Below are 17,630 nucleotides of genomic sequence, written 5' to 3'. Positions count from 1 at the left end.
ACTGAATTTCTGTGTCTGTACCTTCCATCAACATAGCCCTCAGTGCAGCTCAAAATAAGACTCCTCATCCAGACCTTTTTCACACTTGTTGGATGTTTCCTGGTTACTTTCAGGATAATGTTTTATTAAAAATGCTTCACTCACAATTGTTTCTTCCTCTCATCCTGACCTGTTTGTTTTCACACTTTTTAATTTGGTGTAAAAAAATAAAAAAAAACTATATCCATCCTATCTTATTTACTATGTGATGTTTTCTCCCAAACTGAACACTTAAAAGCAATTATCAAGTCAGTACTTGTTTCAAAGCATCTTTTTTCCAGAGCATCACCACTCATTCCCCTTTCATCCAATGTGTGCAGGAACCTAAAAAGCATTCTGCTACATCACTGTAATCAACTAAACCTAGTGTTATGGTGACTGTCTGTTTGACCAAATACCATATTTCCAAAAATGGAAAGTGAATCTGTATACACTAACATTTGGGTCGACTGATTTCAATAACTACCACCATCTCAAGTATATAAATTGCTAACAAATTTGATGCTTTCTCTTTATTTCTACCATTTTTGTTGTAATGAATATTCCAAATCCCGTCACTCCCGCTTTGTAATTTCTTTCTACCCCGAGCATAAAGGGAGAAGCCAAAAAGATGTGTACCATGTGCTGTGGCACTTACGCAGAGGCTCTACAATCCCATCCACTTTCTGTGGATTTGACTTAAAACAGGTTAGTTTGGGATTTTGTGCATGTGTGCCTGCCCCCACCCCCATTAGCTAAACAACAGCTTTCACCTGACAGCACATTTTTGTAAGCACACCTTATATCTAACATTTGGTTCTTTTTTGGAGCTATAAACAAGCAATTTTATTAGAGCACGATGAATCTGAAGGGTGTGGGGAGCAATACTGAGCAGAGCAATCTGCAGTGAATGGGACCGGTGGAGCTCTGCCAAATTTTACATGAAAATCAGACAGTAAAAAAGAAAAAGAAAAACAAACAAAAAAAAGAATCCAATCCCAGCATTCGGTTTTGTAAAAAATGTGATTTGAATTACATTTCAAACCACCCACGAATGCAGCTTCTAACAGATTTTGGAAAAACTGAATTTATTGCAACATGGTATGAAAATCAAATCAGATATGCATATAAACCTTATTTTACTGGGAGTCTGAACAAAGCATTGGTGGTTTCCCTCACTAATCTACTTCATGCATATTGTCAACTCTAAGCAGATTTGCCACACAGTATCACAGTTTATTTCTTTTTATTATTATTACCATTTCTGTTGATGTGGTCGAACTGCACATTTTCCTTTTGTACCCTTCTCATGTTGTTCATGCTTGCAACAAATTCTTGCCACATCTGGCCAGCAATAAACAGTATTATTTTTGCTGTATTCGGTGTTGGAGGTCATTCTTGGGGGAGCTTTGGGACCCTTTCTACTGTTTCGACATTGTTGGTAACACATTTCCAGTCAATTAACCAGGTTCAATTTGCACTACTTTTTTTTATTTTTTTTTTAAAGATGTGCCAATATTTCTTTTAGAAATGCAAAATCCAAGGCTATCCCATTTTCCTCTACTGGATGTGGAAAAACAATATTCCATTTGATAACATCATATTTAATGTGTTTTAGGTACAGTATGTTTCACAAAGCCATCATTTTTGTTATATATATATATATATATATATATATATATATATATAATGCAAAATCTTCAAAAAGGGTTGAAAAGGTATTGAGCCACAAAACAAAATGTGAATATTGCTGACAAATGATAAAACATACGTGCAACACCACAAAGCATTTGCACAAGCTCACAAGCTTGTGCAATTATCAAAGCAGAAAATGTGGAATGGATAAGGACATTTCCAATCTTGAATAGAAGTCCCTGCTAAGGGTAAATTGTCTTTTACTGTAATGGAATACAGAAACTACTGCTTTTTTTGTTTGTTTTTGCAGAGAAATTTTCAGTGTGTTCATAGTACAAATAAACATACGTAATCTTGAGTATCACTTCTTTTCAAGTCCAAGTAAATCAATCAGCGGCTTGAGGTTTGACAAGCTCATATCGTCCCACCTGTCCCTCTTGTAAAAGCTGACCGATCAGCTGGTCCTTGTGTACTTTGTGACTAACAACAAGGAACCTTTCCCTTCCCTGACCATAAGATTTGCTTCGTAGTCCATATTTCCGAGATACAAGGTGGATTTGTTTGCGCTCGTCAATGGTGAGTTCAGTGGCGAACCGGAGATCATCCTGACGTTCTGAACAGGCATAATTATGAATTATGTCCTCAATATCATGCTTGGTGAGCTGTTTCTTCATTCTGTCTGTGTCCATACCCAATCCTTCTCTGGAGAACTGCTCCTTGACCCTGATTGGTTCAGCTATCCCATCACCTTCTCGCCCCAAACCACCACCCTTCCAGCCCATCTTGCGTAGCAGCTGGTTTCCGATGTTGTCTTCTTTTATTTCCTGATTTAAAGCCTCGTCACCAGAGCGAGCCAGGATCTGGGACCGTGATAGTGCGTCACTTTGACCCTCCATTCTTATGTTGGATTTCACCACAGCCTGTGTCTGCTTCAAGGTAGCTAGAGCCTGTTCTGCTGCAATGTGTTTGACTGTTTTCTTGGGGCCCACACCTGCTGCTACAAACTGTCCTTCCAAGTACACTTCACACCTCCAGTTATGATCAGGCAAAACCATGAACTTGTAATCAGCGGTCACTTTGTTAAACTGTGCAGTGTCATTAATGATACAAATGGCATTGTCTGAGTTTTCCAGGATAACCAACTCACTCAGATGCTTCTTCCTGCTCCCCTGCTGCCCAAAGAATCCAGCGGAAACCTCTGATTTGTTGTTGCCATCTCTGAAATAGCCTAACTGATGCTGCTGCTGTTTAGCCTGGTTTGCACGAAGCTTCTTTAATGCCTCTTGAGCTGCCGCATGCTTTGAGCTCTTTTTATTGCCCGTTGCTTGTGCCACCATCTCATCCTGTAGAAAGACGCTACACAGCCAAGCATTGCTGTTTGGCAGCTCATTGAATTTATATTCAATTTTCATGTGATTAGCTGCAGCAGAATTATTGAGAATGCAAATGGCATCGTGAGCATTATCCACAATAACAAACTCAGTCCAGTGTTTCCGTTTGTCAATCTCATGTTGACCAATGTAGGTCGGTGTTGCTTTATCCTCTGGGTTATGTAGTGCAGGGACAAATTCCGGGGTAGGGCTGTTGATCTGGCACACAACCTTGTCATTGAGAGTTGAGTGTTTGTAACGGCGCTGCACAACACGAACCTCTACTGGTTTCAGCAAGAGTTTAACAGCCTGTTCAGAGGCACGGTCTCTCGCTCCATTTTTGCTGCCCGAGTATGCAGTAGCAAGATATACACCCTGACATCTAAGCTCACAGGCATAGCCATCGGTTGGTACTTTCCTGTTCTTCGGTATGTCAGTCTGAGGAATGTCCTTAAGGTTGACATAGATATACTCAGGATTAGTTTTACAAGCCTGGATGCTGCGGCTCAACATGAAATTATAGCTTGGGGCTTCAGTTCCAGTCATGGATATGGGGTCTTTAAAAGAAGAAGCCAGCGCAGATGTCACATTTGCAATCAGCTCATTGTCATTCATTGTTGATTTTGATACAGGAAGAGACGGCAATAAAAAATTTGACTGAGAAGTGTTGAGACTGCTTGCACCCGGGCAGGTAAAGGCTCTGTTGAAAGGCCTACTCCTTGATGGCCGAGCTCGATGGCTGTAACCCAAACCTTGACGTCCTGAAAATCTGTTCCCCCCACCATATCCATTGTATGTGTGGGGCTGAGAATAAGAGTCTAAATTTCTGGAGTTGTGTGCTTCATACTTGGCTGTATAGTCCTGCTGTGTTTGTGCCAGAAAGTTTAAGTTGGATCCCTGACCTCCATAGCCCAACCCACTCACACCGCCTGAAGATATCTGCCTGTCTCCATTTCTATGTAAACCCCAAGAGTCAGAACCGAATGATGGTGGTGCATTATAAATCGGTCTCATGAAGAAGGGACTCTGTGATATACTGTTGCTGGAGCCAGCGTATTCAGAGTCCCACTGTCCTCCACCATGTGACTCACTCCTCCAACGCTCCTTTTCATTCTCCTTCTCAGCAGCACTTGGTCCTCCACCAGTTCCTCCACTGACAAAGTGTACAGGTTCAAATTGTGGTCTGAAACCCAATCTTGTCACAGGCATTTTCCTCATGGGCCCGTCTCCTGCAACAACATAATGCATGTAAACAGATGAGATTAAAAAAAAGTAAGATAGGTAAGGTAAGGGCATAGAGATATTATCACACATAAGAGAAGAAGACCGTATTATTTTGTTAAATGTCCAAATAACACATTTTTCACATTTATTGCCATTCTCTTCTTTTCTGCCAAGTGAATATAGTATTAGATAATTTATTTTTTGCTTGGTATCATAATAGGTCGCAACATGCCAAATCAAGTAATATCAAACGTTCACAGGTGGCCAGCTCAATTCTGGTCAAACCTTTAAAAAATAAAAAGTGTGTAAGGAAAACGCCTGAACTTTCAGTGGACAATTCCAAGGTGGTTTTAAGTTTTGGCACTTTTTCTCACTCACAAATCACTGCAAATTCATCACGGGATTTCAAATGTCATAACTTCATTTTTCAATGAGACAGAATGTAAATTTTGATCTTGAGATGCACAGTCAACTGCACACCTAAATTAAATATTCCACTGGATAGTTATTCTGAAAACCAACTATGAGCAGACATAATTTTAGCAAATAAACACTTAATTTTATTGCTATTTGACCAAAGGTCATCAGAAGATGACCTATATCCCCAGTCCCCACAAATCAGAATATACAACCCCAATTCCAATAAAGTTAGGATGTTGTGTGAAATGTAAATAAAAACAGAATACAATGATTTGCAAATCCTCCTCAACCTATGTTCAATTGAAAAAACTACAAAGACAAGATATTTCATGTTCAAACTCAGACTTTTGAAATGTGTTACAGGCATACATTTCAAAATGAGCAAATATTTGCACAAAAACAAAAAAAAGTGTATCAGTTTGAATATTAAATATCTTGTCTTTGTGGTGTATTCAATTGAATATAGGCTGAAGAGGGTAAATCATATTCTGCTCTGTTTTATTTGCATTTTACACAACGTCCCAACTTCATTGGAATTGGGGTTGTACAAAGTGTCGGGAATCACCCAAGTACACCCTTATGCTAAATATGAATGAAATTGTCAACTGGTTCTTGAGATATAGCAGTAACAAGGGTTGCAATGACAATATCTTAAATATCTCACTGTGACCTTGAAATTGAACCCAAGATCACTGTAATCGACTGGGGTCTGGGGATCACCCAAATATACCCTTATAATAAATATGAATGAAATTGGTTAACTGGTTCTAGAGATATCATACTAACAAGAATAAAAAGGATGGACAGACTGATATGCCAATTGCTATATCCCCGCATTTCATACCGAGGAGATAAAAAGGTCACAGTGCAAAAAAAAAACACCTGCAGCATCTCCACCTTTGAGGGCACAATGACTGCACCAGGGCTGTGAAATGAAAATTGTAAAATTCTAGGATAATTCGCAGGGGGTCTGGGGGGCGCAGCTACGCAGGAGCCGGGGTCGTGGGGCCCCAGAAACCAAATTAAATTTTCATCTACTGATACATTTTCAACATCTCCTGGAAGAACAAATCTCAAAATTAGTGCATATTTAAATGATCCTAGATTCAACCTTTCATTTGAACCATCAATGATGATGTTGAAATAACAGAATACGATGTGGAAGTAGAACCTGGAATGATTTTCCTTTTAATTGTACACCAAATTATGCATTAACTCAGAACAATTAAACTACATGAAATTCATGAAGACTGAAAAGACTGTTAAACCATGTCAAAAACCACAGCTAAAGATTGTAGAATATTTTAAAAATCAGGGTAAAATATCAATAACATACCATATAGTAAAAAAGCCACACATTCTTGTGTAAATTCCTGTAAATCCACTCAAAGCCACAGTGTCTTTTTTACCATGAAAAAAGTCTACAATAAAAACTAATTTACAATGTTGTGTAAATTCATGTAGCCTAAATTCATTCAAAGCCACAATGTCTTTTTTTTCAATGAAAGAAAGTCTAGATTAATGAAAGAAAAAAGGCACATAATCTTTTCTGAAATCCTGTTTCAACAGCACAATGTTTATTTTCCAGAGAGAAAAAAATTCTTACCAGTTCGCTTTTACCGTTCATCTTTCAGGTGTGTTCATGAAACCAGCAACAATTCCACGGATTCTTGTCCTTATCACACTTTTTCCAAACCGTCTTTCTCGCCATCTTCCCTGTCTGATGTCGCTCCGTGACACAGACATGCTGCAAAATTCTTCTTTTAAAAACTTAAAAAAGTTCTAAAAGTGTGTGATGTCCACATGCTACGTTTAGCTAAGCTTCGCACAGGAGCCACAGTGTCACCGCAGCAACCAACCAGTCCTGCTTTACGACAACTGTCGTAACAGCTACGACAACGCTTTGAGTGGCATTTTTTCCTCCACGAATCTCCGCGGATCAGAGGAAACTGATATGTATCTGTAATAGGGCTGAAACGATTAGTCGAGTAATTCAAATAATTCGATTACAAAAAATGTTCGAGGGAAATTCTGTGCCTCGAAGCTTTAACGTTGTAGTACATATGCCAGGCCTGTGTGTGGCGCTGTAATTTCCCCAGGAAAACAAACAGAAGAAGAAGCGCTAATCAAATTAGCACAAAAGCTACAGCTTTCCAACGCGACAGAGGGAAACAAAGCCTTTTAGGAAAAAGGCGATCCACGCTGATCATCTGAAATAGCTTACTGTGCATTTAAAGCAAAGCAGTGTTTTTGTTTTTGTTTTAAACACAGTTTCGTCAACGGGACACCGGCTGTTGCCTCTCTCTGCCCGGTGTGAGCGGCTCAGCACTGCCCTCACACAGCTCTGTCCCGGTGTCGTGCCAAAGTACTTATCACCGTCAGAATTTGTATCCCTTGGCGCGGGAGCGCGCGTTCACTCAGTGCAGCGCTTCCAGACGTTCTGCAGCTCTTACAAACGATCTCCCGCTGCTCCCAGAGAAAAATAACAGCATGTTGGTTGTTCAATACATGACATTAAAAAAATAAGTTTCGTAATCTTTTGACGACGTTTAATACATGTATATCTTCACGTCGATTACACGCAGACACAGAAACGGTGTCCAAAAAAAAGAAAAAAAGACGTTTATTTAAAAAAAAAAAGAAAACGCTGTAAGACGTTAATTTAAAAACGAAAACGCTGTAACCCGTTTATACATGTAAGAAAAACCACACACTTTAAAACGTTTATGGTCACACCACCGTCAAGATAATTCAATGATTTTCACTCTTTAGTTCAGTTCGTTCATTCGAGATTAAAATATGAACAGTTATAAACTGTACACTTGTACTTGTCTGTGACTTTTTCTGTTTTAAATAAAAGATAAGCAGATAAACGTGGGTTTTGGATTACAAGAAATAAAATTCAGCTTTTACACTGTAAAAAAATCCAGTTGTTTATACAGAAAAAGTCTGTCAGCTGTGGTTGTCAGGGGAATTCTGTCAAAGTTACAATGAAAATGTAAATCGTTTGAACATATTTATGTAAATTTTACAGTTTAAACCTGTAATTAAAAATAATCTGTAATTTTGACAATCTTTTTCATGTTGAATTGGCATGGCCATGCTGATATTAAGCCTTTTTTTTTTTTTGGTAAAATTCACAAATATATTAAGTCCCTTTGGCTGCTCCCATAATTTCACTCAGGGTCACCACAGCAGATGCAAGGAGGGGCTGCATGTTGATTTGGCACAAGCTGTACACCAGATGCCCTTCCTGTTACAACGTCACATTGCAGTGAAATGTGGCAGGGGTGGGGTTCGAACCAGGAACCTTTGTTACTGAAACCAAGTGCACTAAACACTTGGCCACTACCCCTGATATCTGTCTGTATCTTATAGATTAATAAGCACAGTAGCTTTGTGGTTAGCGCATGTTGCCTCAGAGCAAGAAAGTCATTGCTTCAAATCCCACCTGTGGCCTTTCTGTGTGGGGTTTGCATGTTCTCCCCATGTTTGTGTGGGTTTCCTCCGGGTGCTTCAATTTCCTCCCATATTTAAAGACATGCAATTTAGGTGAATTGGAAACTACATACATGTTCAGGTCTCCCTTACAAAAGAGAACTTGATCTCAATGGGACTAACCTGTTAAATTAAAATTGCACCCTACCATCAGATATTTCAACTTCATATATGAGGTCTGTTAGAAAACTATCCGACCTTTTTATTTTTTGCAAAAACCATATGGATTTGAATCACGTGTGATTGCATCAGCCAAGCTTGAACCTTTGTGCGCATGCGTGAGTTTTTTCACGCCTGGCGGTTGTGTCATTTGCCTGTGAGCAGGCTTTGTGTGAGCAGTGGTCCACCCCCCTCGTCATATTTTTATTGCGAGTAAAATGTCTGAACAATTTGGAGCTTTGCTGCATCAAATTTTTCCAGAAACTGTGAGAGACAGCCAGGTGGACACCATTCGGAAAATTCAGATGGCTTTCAGGGACGATTTTAGGGGGATCACACAAATTAAGGAGTGTTACAGCCGGTTTAGGAAGTTTTGTCTTTATTTAGTAGAGTTGCATAGGGGATACATTTTCTGGCAGCCACCATCTGTCAGCCTGCCAGAATTTGTATCCCCTATCTTTATAGCTGGAATTGCACCTTAGCATCAGGTGTTTTATCTTCATTTATACTTTAGCTCATCCACAAGTACTACAGGAAATTTCAGGAAGTTTTGTCTTTATTTATTGGAGATGCATAGGGGATACATTTTCTGGCAGCCACCATCTGTCAGCCTGCCAGAATTTGTATCCCCTATCTTTATAGCTGGAATTGCAACCTACCATCAGGTGTTTTATCTTCATTTATACTTTAGCTCATCCACAATTCCTACAGTAAATTTGAGGAAGTTTTGTCTTTATTTAGTAGCGTTGCATAGGGGATACATTTTCTGGCAGCCACCATCTGTCAGCCTGCCAGAATTTGTATCCCCTATCTTTATAGCTGGTATTACACCCTACCTACTTTGGCACGACACCTGTCACAGACAGTCTCTGGAAGAAGTCCACTCTATCTTCTGTGTGACTTGCAATGAGTGTTTCGCTTTTTAATTTTCGCTTTTTTGGGCAACACACAATGCTTCACAAACACAGGAACTCATATAAAATAATAATAATAATAATAATAAAAAAAACAGTGACTGCGAGGCTGCATGTTCAACCTCCAGCTGAAAATTAAATGCACTGGCTGAATCACAGAGAGAGTGTTAAAAAGAAATTCATGCAGGGACCCAGTCCACCACCTTAATAAATAAATAAATAAATAAATAAATAAAAATGGTTAAATTTTACAAGTTGGGGAAAACAAAAACAGAAAGCCACAACCCATCGCCATTTCAGCAAAATGTCAAAACTGAGCTCCTGACACTAGGAAAGATCCAAAACTTGTAAAGATGTGAATAAATAAATAATTACCCAGGAAAACAGAAAGGGATACACTAAATTTGATGATCTCCGTGATGATGCAGTGACATTACTTGGAGAGAGCCCTGGACTGTTAATGTTTTAAAACGCAAAGTACTTTTTATCTGATTATTCGCCAGAATAATCGAAAGAATACTCGATTACTAAAATAATCGATAGCTGCAGCCCTAATCTGTAACACACAGATCAGTGTCTGTGGACTTATAAAACTTGCATGATGTCGTAAAAACTCAGTAATGATCACGATTAAAGAGTACAACACTAACACCCCCACCCCCTACCCCGCCCATGATGAAATCCGCGAAATCCCGCAGTGTTTTCACAGCCCTGCTGCACAGATAGCTTGCAATGAGAGTGAAACAAGGACACCACAGCTGTGAGATACAAATCTTACCCATATTTGGTGCAAAGAGAATCATCTCTACTCAGGCTTTGTTCAAAGCATACATACGCCAGGCCTGTATGTGGCACTGTAACGCTCCCACAAAAAACGGAGAAGATGACTATAGAGCAGGGGTGCCCAAGTTCGGTCCTCGAGATCTACCTTCCTGACTAGGATTGGGCATCGAGAACCAGTTCTTTCTGAGTATCGTTAAGAAATGATTCAATCCACCTATATCAATAGCCTTTGTACTTAACGATTCCCTTATTGGTCTTTCAGAGCGGCCATTGTTTTTGAGGGTGTTTGTCGGGAAAATGATCATTCCGCTACACTGATTACAGACCCTGCAGCGGGTATGTAATCAACCATTTCTGCGGAGTGACTACACTTTGAAGTGTGAACCAATGAAGCGGTGCTTCAAACCACTGGCTTGTTGGTTCTTTGATTCCCTGCTATTCAGAAGTGGCAAGTCCGCTTCTTAACCCCTCTCAAAGCCATTAAAATATCATGACTCACTTTTTTGTGGATTAAAGTCACTAACTGGGACTCTTGTCTTGTTGCAGTCAAGAAACAAGAATCGTCCTCCGTTCCATTGGCACAGCTCCAAATGCTGTGCAGCTCTTTGCCGAGACAGAGTCCAGTCGGAATTAATAACTTCAAAACGAATTGCCGCTTTAAATAAAATGACACCTCTTTACAAACGTTTTAATACAGACAAGAAACTACAATCGACTAAAATGTTTTTCATCCCAAAATGAGATGTGCTGCATTCTTTATAAATTACATCCTGACGCTCAGCACAGCCAGCTGCAAGAGCTCAGCTCAGACGTATGGAAAGACACTCATGCCAATAATGTCTGAAAGGAAATGCTTTTGACAAACAGACAGAAAGGGAACACCCAAAGCTTAAAAATCTGCCCGGTCACACAGCACACTACGATAGCTGAATGAAGGGAAAAAAGTCACAAATCGTTGAGAAAAAGTGGACAAATGAGCCTGTACTTCTCCCATCACCGAAAAGCTTGCAAGTCCAGAGCACATAAAAGAAAGAAACAAAAACAAAACTAACAAAAGAAAAATGAAACGAACTGCAACCTTGACACTTTAAACAACATCAAAACAAAACATTCATGATGACATGACTTGACAGCGGGTATCAGACCAAGCGCCAGCCTGTGATCATTTCTGCAGCAAACATGTGCTCTCCACAGTACCTGCAGCTGCAAAATCTGGTTGTCTTGACAACAGGTTTGTCTTCACTACAACAACGTGTGGGCACATGCACGTTCCAGCCACAAATGGCTGCAACATGCATAAATAGTTGTAGTTGATAAAACATCCTTGCTGTGTTGCTTTTCGTCCCACACATGGACAAGTCATGTTCAGCTCGTCTGAGCTTTAGATATTGATCCGTTCAGATATCGTAAACGTTCGTGCAAGACGTCGGACTTGGGAGGTTGGACAACAATCAAACGAAATGCTGACGATACGGGAACTGCAAAAACAATGAGGAACATCAACACAAAAAGCAAAAAGGAATATGGATGAATTGAGGTTGTTGTCGGGATTCGTTTACATTTTTCAAAGGTTTGAAAATTCTGACAAAGCTGGATGTTGGTTAAAAGTCCAGATTTCTTGTTGTGTTTTGGCTTTAGTGTCCTTCGTTAGTGCTGTGTAACCAGGGCTTTAGGGAGTGCCTTACCACTACTGATATTGTTTAAAAACACAAAGGTATTTTTATCCAATTACTTGTTTAATTGATAAGATAATCAATAGAATACTCTATTCCAAAAATATTCAATAGCTGCAGCCCTAGTTATAGATGAAGGCTGGATGGACAAAGAAATAGAGATGATAACAACCGCAAATCAAACAGCAGTTATTTTAATTTATTTGAAATAAGAACGTCAGGGCTACAAGGAACATTTTTTTTTCATTTTCAGTTAGTTTACAATTTTTCTCAGAGTTACCAGTGATTTTCATATTTTATCTTTTGTGTACAGCTTTTTTTGGTTGGGGAGGGGGGGATTGGGAATATGCCAACAAATCAACAGTTTTAGATCTACAGCATTTAAAGGATCAAGAGGGTGCAGGTTTTCTTTGCAACCACCCACTCCACCAAGTGATTTCAATGATGAACCCATTCCATCTGATCAAAGTGATGTTAATGACCTGGTGGAGTTGGTGGTTAAAAAGAAAACCTGCACCCTCTTGACCCTTTCGTGAATTACTGACACCTATGCAGAAACAAAATACAACTGAATGCAGGACACTTACCTTCATCAAAAAAATGTGGTCTTTTCCTTCCTTCAAAACTAGAACTTGGGTCAAAGAAGGGCATTTCACCACCATAAGATCCTTCTGCCATCACCAGCAAAGTCCAAGTCAAATCCAGGCCATACCTGCTTTCTGAAGACAGCAAAAGAGAAGGGCTGAAACGTATTCAGAAGATCTGGACATTGATTTTGGTTGTACATCAGAACATATTGTGAGTCTAAAGCAAATCATAAATATGTGTTCTAAATGCATCTCTGCAATGGCATTTACATCACTAGGTTCTCAACCTTTGAGATAGACACACCTTGGACAAGTTTATGGAGTCATAATATCGCTGGACAGAGATGTCTGATGATAGTATTACGTGTGCAGGAGAACTAAGGTCAAAATACTTATGGTCTTGATAGTCTGATCTTACTGTATGGTTATGAGAGTTGGATGCCAACCAGTAACCTAAAGTAATGATGGGATGTCTTTGGTACTAGGTCTCTTCTGAGGATCCTTGTGTACAGATGGAATTACATTGTAGCATCTGAACAGTTACTTAGAGAGCGTGAGGTAAGGCATGTTACTTTGCACTGTGATGCAATGTCAGCTACAGCATGTTGGCCGTGTAGCACATTTCTCTGGGGATGACCCAACATGAAACAAACTAAGAGCCGAGGACCCCAGTGGGTGGAAACGACCAAGAGAATGTTCACATTTCACCAAGCTGCAGCAGACAGACTACTCTCAAGAATAGGTTTGGGTATCGAGAACCAGTTCTTTTTGCGAATCGTTAAGAAACGATTCGATCCACCAACATCAATAACTTTTTTGCTTAACGATTCCCTTATTGGTCCTTCAGAGTGCCCGTTGTTTGTGAGGGTGAAATGGAAAATGATCTTTTCTCTACATTGATTGCAGACCCTGCAGCAGGTCTGTAATCAACCACTTCCATAATGGCTCCGCTTTGAAGCTTGAACCAATGAAACAGTGCTCCAACTGGCTGCTTCATTGATTCTCTGCTTCGCTGCTTTCAGAAGTGGCAAGTCCACTTCTTAACCCCTCTCAAAGCCATTTAAAGATGTCAATCATAAGTCACTTTTGTGCAATTAAAGTTACTGTGACTCTTATCTTGTTGCAGGCAAGAAACGAGAATTGTCCTCCATTACATTCACACAGCTCCAATCGCTGCACCGCTATCTGCCGAGTCAAATTAGAGTCCGACCAGAATTATTAACTTCAAAGCAAATCACCATTTTAAATCAAATGACACCTGTTTCCAAACATTTTAATACAAACAAACTCCAATCAATAGTCGAGAAGCTTGAATCTTCGACTGGACTGGGTTGCTTGACGTGACCCCTAAACATATACCGACAGTAGATTACATCACTGCAGTAGAGTCAGCCAAAACTCCAATCAACTAAAACATTTTTTCCTCCCAAAATGAGACGCCCTGTGTTCTTTAAGAATTACATTGATGTTGACAAACAGCACAGCCAGCTGAGCTCAGCTCAGAGGCTATGTATAAAGTTACATCTCTGCCATTAATGTCAAAGGAAATGCTTTTGACAAAAACTACAGATTTTGTTTATTTTTATTTATGTCCAGAGATCAAGGATCCACCATGTAGAGTTTATTTACGTCCAGAGATAAAAGATCCAGGAACCTGGCAGTTAACTCTTAATCCAGTTGTGCCAGACTCTCATTAATTCAGTTCGAAGTAATCCACTGTCTACACTACAGTAAAGAAAAATTTTCTAAACTTTTCCCAAATTTAATGATAAGTGTAATAGATGTCAACAGACTCCATGCAACCTCACACAGATGATTTGGGTGTGCCCCAAGCTGTCTGATTGCTGGTGGCAGTTTTTTGAAATCATTTCAGGGTTATTACACGTGAACCTAATTCCATCCCCACATATTGCAATTTTTGGTAAACCTCCAGACAACCTCCGTACCACAACTGTTCAAAGTAACGTTATAGCATTTATCTCTCTCATTGCACGTAAGAGAATTCTCTTGCTCTGGAAATCTTCCCAACCTCCTTTAATTAAAGTTTGGTTATATGACATCATGGGTCTTTTAAAGCTGGAGAAGATCAAATTCTCACTTAGAGGCTCATCAGAAAAGTTTTATACACACTGGAGACCTTTGCTTGCTTACTTTGAGGGACTACTAGCTCAAGAAATCTCCCTGTGAACAGATAAGTTTGTTGTGGTGGTTGCCTCCGAACTTGTTCACCTGGGCCCGTCTGCCGGCAGCAGACACCCCCCTCCAGAATGGAGTGAATTTTGCGGTCTTAAACACAATGTCATTCTGATTTACTACAGAGTGAACGGCTACAGTAATACAGTTAAATAAGTAAACGCTCTACTTTCAGCAGCTTGATTTAATGGAGTTTATATTTTATCTTTATTTCTATATTTTAGTTCAGCTGAATTTGTAACTCATGACATTCTGACTTCTGGTTGTCACTTGTTTTAGATTCGATTTTCATTTAACTTTTGAATTACTTATACAGAATAGAGGATCATGGGTTGGGGAGGAGAGAGGTTCTGTTTGGTTCTTGTTATAAATAAATGGTTGGTTGTCCATTTGGCTGCTCCAGTTTTGTGTTCTAGGTCGCCACAGAGGATACAACCAGATCCACATTGATATTTGGCACAGGTTTTACGCCGGATGCCCTTCCTGATGCAACTCCAGTGTTACCTGGAGAAATACACAGCCGCTGGTGTTCCAAAGAGGTCTCCCATCCACGTACTAACCAGGTTAGTCACTGGGATCAGGCTTACACAGAGCAGATCGGCTGCGTTATAAATAAATAAATAAAAATTGTGTTTTTGTACCTTAAGTCTGTGACCTGCATTTGAAAATAAAAGTTATTTAAAAAAAATAAAGGATCCAGGAACCAATTTCATATTTATTTTCTTTAAGACAATAAATTATGTTGACATAGAAAACCTGTGAAGCCTACTTTTAGTACACAGAAAATTCACAAGAAGTATTGATAAGGGAATTGATAAGGAATCGGATCAATATCTATAAAATCTTATCAATATCCATCCCTACTCAAGAAGTTTGGGTGGACCAATTGTCTGCTTGAGTGGTAGGCATCCAGGACCCAAGGCAGTTCCAGAGAGTGATTGATGTGGCCATACATGGCATCTGTGCATTCTCCCAGACATGACCAGAGTATCTGCATGCACCAGATTAGCTACTGGCCACTTATTTGGGCTTCTTTTTAATACGTTTTTTTTTTTCCCCTGTAATTAACCATACAGACATGGTCGCTTGTTTTAATCAAGAAATCTGGCAACACTCTCCAAGCATTACAGCAACAACAAAAATAAAAATAGTAAAATAAAACAGCTCCCCTGAACAATCTGCCATACTACCATATTTCCTGGTAATGTCTTGAAGGTTAAAAAAAGGAGGAAAGAAACAGGTGATTGAAAACGTGGCCTTGACAGTGACGCATTAAACCGACAGCCCAAGTGGGGACTGCCAGAAATTAGTCAACATACTAAATATTCAATTTAGAAGCGTTTACACGGGAAAATTAAACGAGCATGTTACCTTAATGTGTTACTTTATTCCAATTCGTCTGTAATTCAGATGAAAAAGGCGACTGTGGAAATATTTTAGCTTATAGCCTCGCTTAGCTCCTCGGCTACTACTGTTAGGTAGCTAGATACAGGATTGTTGTACACTTTTCTACTGCTTCTAATTAAGACGAAACCAATATGGACGTTTTATTCCTTATCGAGAAGTTTTAAAACTAACAGATGAAAAATATTCCTCCGGGAAACTTGTACAAAGCAGCATCCATTTTCTGCTCCAGACTCAAGAAAAATCATGGCGTCTGTCAATGTGCTGTCCCACAATGCTTTGCGCTCTAAAAGAAACACTACAGGAAAAAAAATATATATAAAAACTTTTCAGACATGTAAATAAAACCACATAATGTGAAAGAACTAACTAGTTCCTACACGCAAAAGGACACGTCATTAAATAAGAAAAACAAGGCATCCAGGAAGTACTCATACCCCTTCACTTTTTGTTACTCTTAAAAATTCTCAAGCAGTACAGTACCAACGAACACATAACGGAACATGATCTGAAAAATAATATAAAGCTGTGAAAATATCGTATTAACGTTTATATTGACGTCACCGACCCCCCCCCCCCCCCCAAAAAAAACGATACGACATCCAGGAAGTACTCAGACCCCTTCAATTTCCATGTTTGTCGCATATTGTATTATATATAGTTTTACTTACTAAAATGCCGAAAAAAATAATTCTCTTCAGCCCAGGCAAAATTCTAATCTTTTTTTTTTTTTTTTTAAACACATTTTCACTTAGAAATCATGGAGGGGTCTGAAATTTTCATCTTAGGTGCATGTCCACTGTGAGAGACATAATCTAAAAAAAAAAAATCCAGAAATCACAATGTATGATTTTTTTGAATAATTTGATTTGTATGTTACTGCTGCAAATAAGTATTTGAACACCTGTGAAAATCAATGTTAATATTTGGTACAGTAGCCTTTGTTTGCAATTACAGAGGTCAAACGTTTCCTGTAGTTTTTCACCAGGTTTTCACACACTGCAGCTGGGATTTTGGTCCACTCCTCCATACAGATCTTCTCTAGATCTTTCAGGTTTGGAGTTTCAGCTCCTCCAAAGATCTTCTATTGAGTTCAGGTCTGAAGACTGGCCAGGCAACTCCAGGACCTTGAAATGCTTCTTACGGAGCCCCTCCTTAGTTGACCTGGCTGTGTGTTTGGGGTCATTGTCATGCTTGAAGACCCAGCCATGACCCATCTTCAATGCTCTTACTGAGGGAAGGAGGTTGTTTGCCAAAATCTCGCAATACATGACCCCATCCATCCTCCCTTCAATACGGTGCAGTCATCTTGTCCCCTTTGCAGAAGAGCACCCCCAGAGTATGATGTTTCCACCCCCATGCTTCACGGTTGGGATGGTTTTCTTGGGGTTGTTCTCATCTTCTAAACATGGTAAGTGGAGTTGATTCCAAAAAGCTTTATTCTTGTCTCATCTGACCACATGACCTTCTCTCATGCCTCCTCTGGATCATCCAGATGATCACTGGTGAACTTCAAATGGGCCTGGACATGTGCTGGCTTGAGCAGGGGGACCTTGCTGCCCTGCAGGATTTTAAACCATGACAGCATCATGTGTTACTAATGTAATCTTTGTGACTGTGGTCCCAGCTCTCTTCAGGTCATTGATCAGGTCCTCCTGTGTAGTTCTGAGCTTTCTCAGAATCATCCTTAGCCCAAAAAATGAGATCTTGCATGGAATCCCAGACCAAGGGAGATTGACAGTCATCTTGTGT

General features: G+C 39.6%; 1 protein-coding gene across 1 annotated transcript; it reads right to left on the bottom strand.

The window, feature by feature from the left end:
- Nucleotides 1-1,939: 1,939 nt before the first annotated feature.
- Nucleotides 1,940-16,143, bottom strand: LOC117520437 (NF-kappa-B-repressing factor-like). The gene is made up of 3 exons (XM_034181784.1): nt 15,846-16,143; nt 12,282-12,413; nt 1,940-4,252 (listed from the first exon to the last, which is right to left on the bottom strand). The coding sequence occupies exons 2-3, from the start codon at nt 12,370-12,372 to the stop codon at nt 2,040-2,042; spliced, it is 2,304 nt and encodes a 767-aa protein (XP_034037675.1). The 5' UTR covers nt 12,373-12,413; nt 15,846-16,143; the 3' UTR covers nt 1,940-2,039.
- Between the last annotated feature and the right edge of the window lie 1,487 nt (nt 16,144-17,630).

The sequence above is a fragment of the Thalassophryne amazonica genome, chromosome 11 (genome assembly GCF_902500255.1).
Source record: "Thalassophryne amazonica chromosome 11, fThaAma1.1, whole genome shotgun sequence".
NCBI lineage: Eukaryota > Metazoa > Chordata > Actinopteri > Batrachoidiformes > Batrachoididae > Thalassophryne > Thalassophryne amazonica.
This window is presented reverse-complemented; position numbering and strand designations above follow the sequence as displayed.

What these genes read in the sequence shown, in the direction of transcription:
- LOC117520437 (XM_034181784.1), bottom strand. Translation starts at nt 12,372, where the DNA reads ATGGCAGAAGGATCTTATGGTGGTGAAATGCCCTTCTTTGACCCAAGT. An exon ending in ACCACATTTTTTTGATGAAG is followed by an intron (nt 4,253 to 12,281) that starts GTAAGTGTCCTG and finishes ATGTTGTTGCAG; the next exon opens with GAGACGGGCCCATGAGGAAA.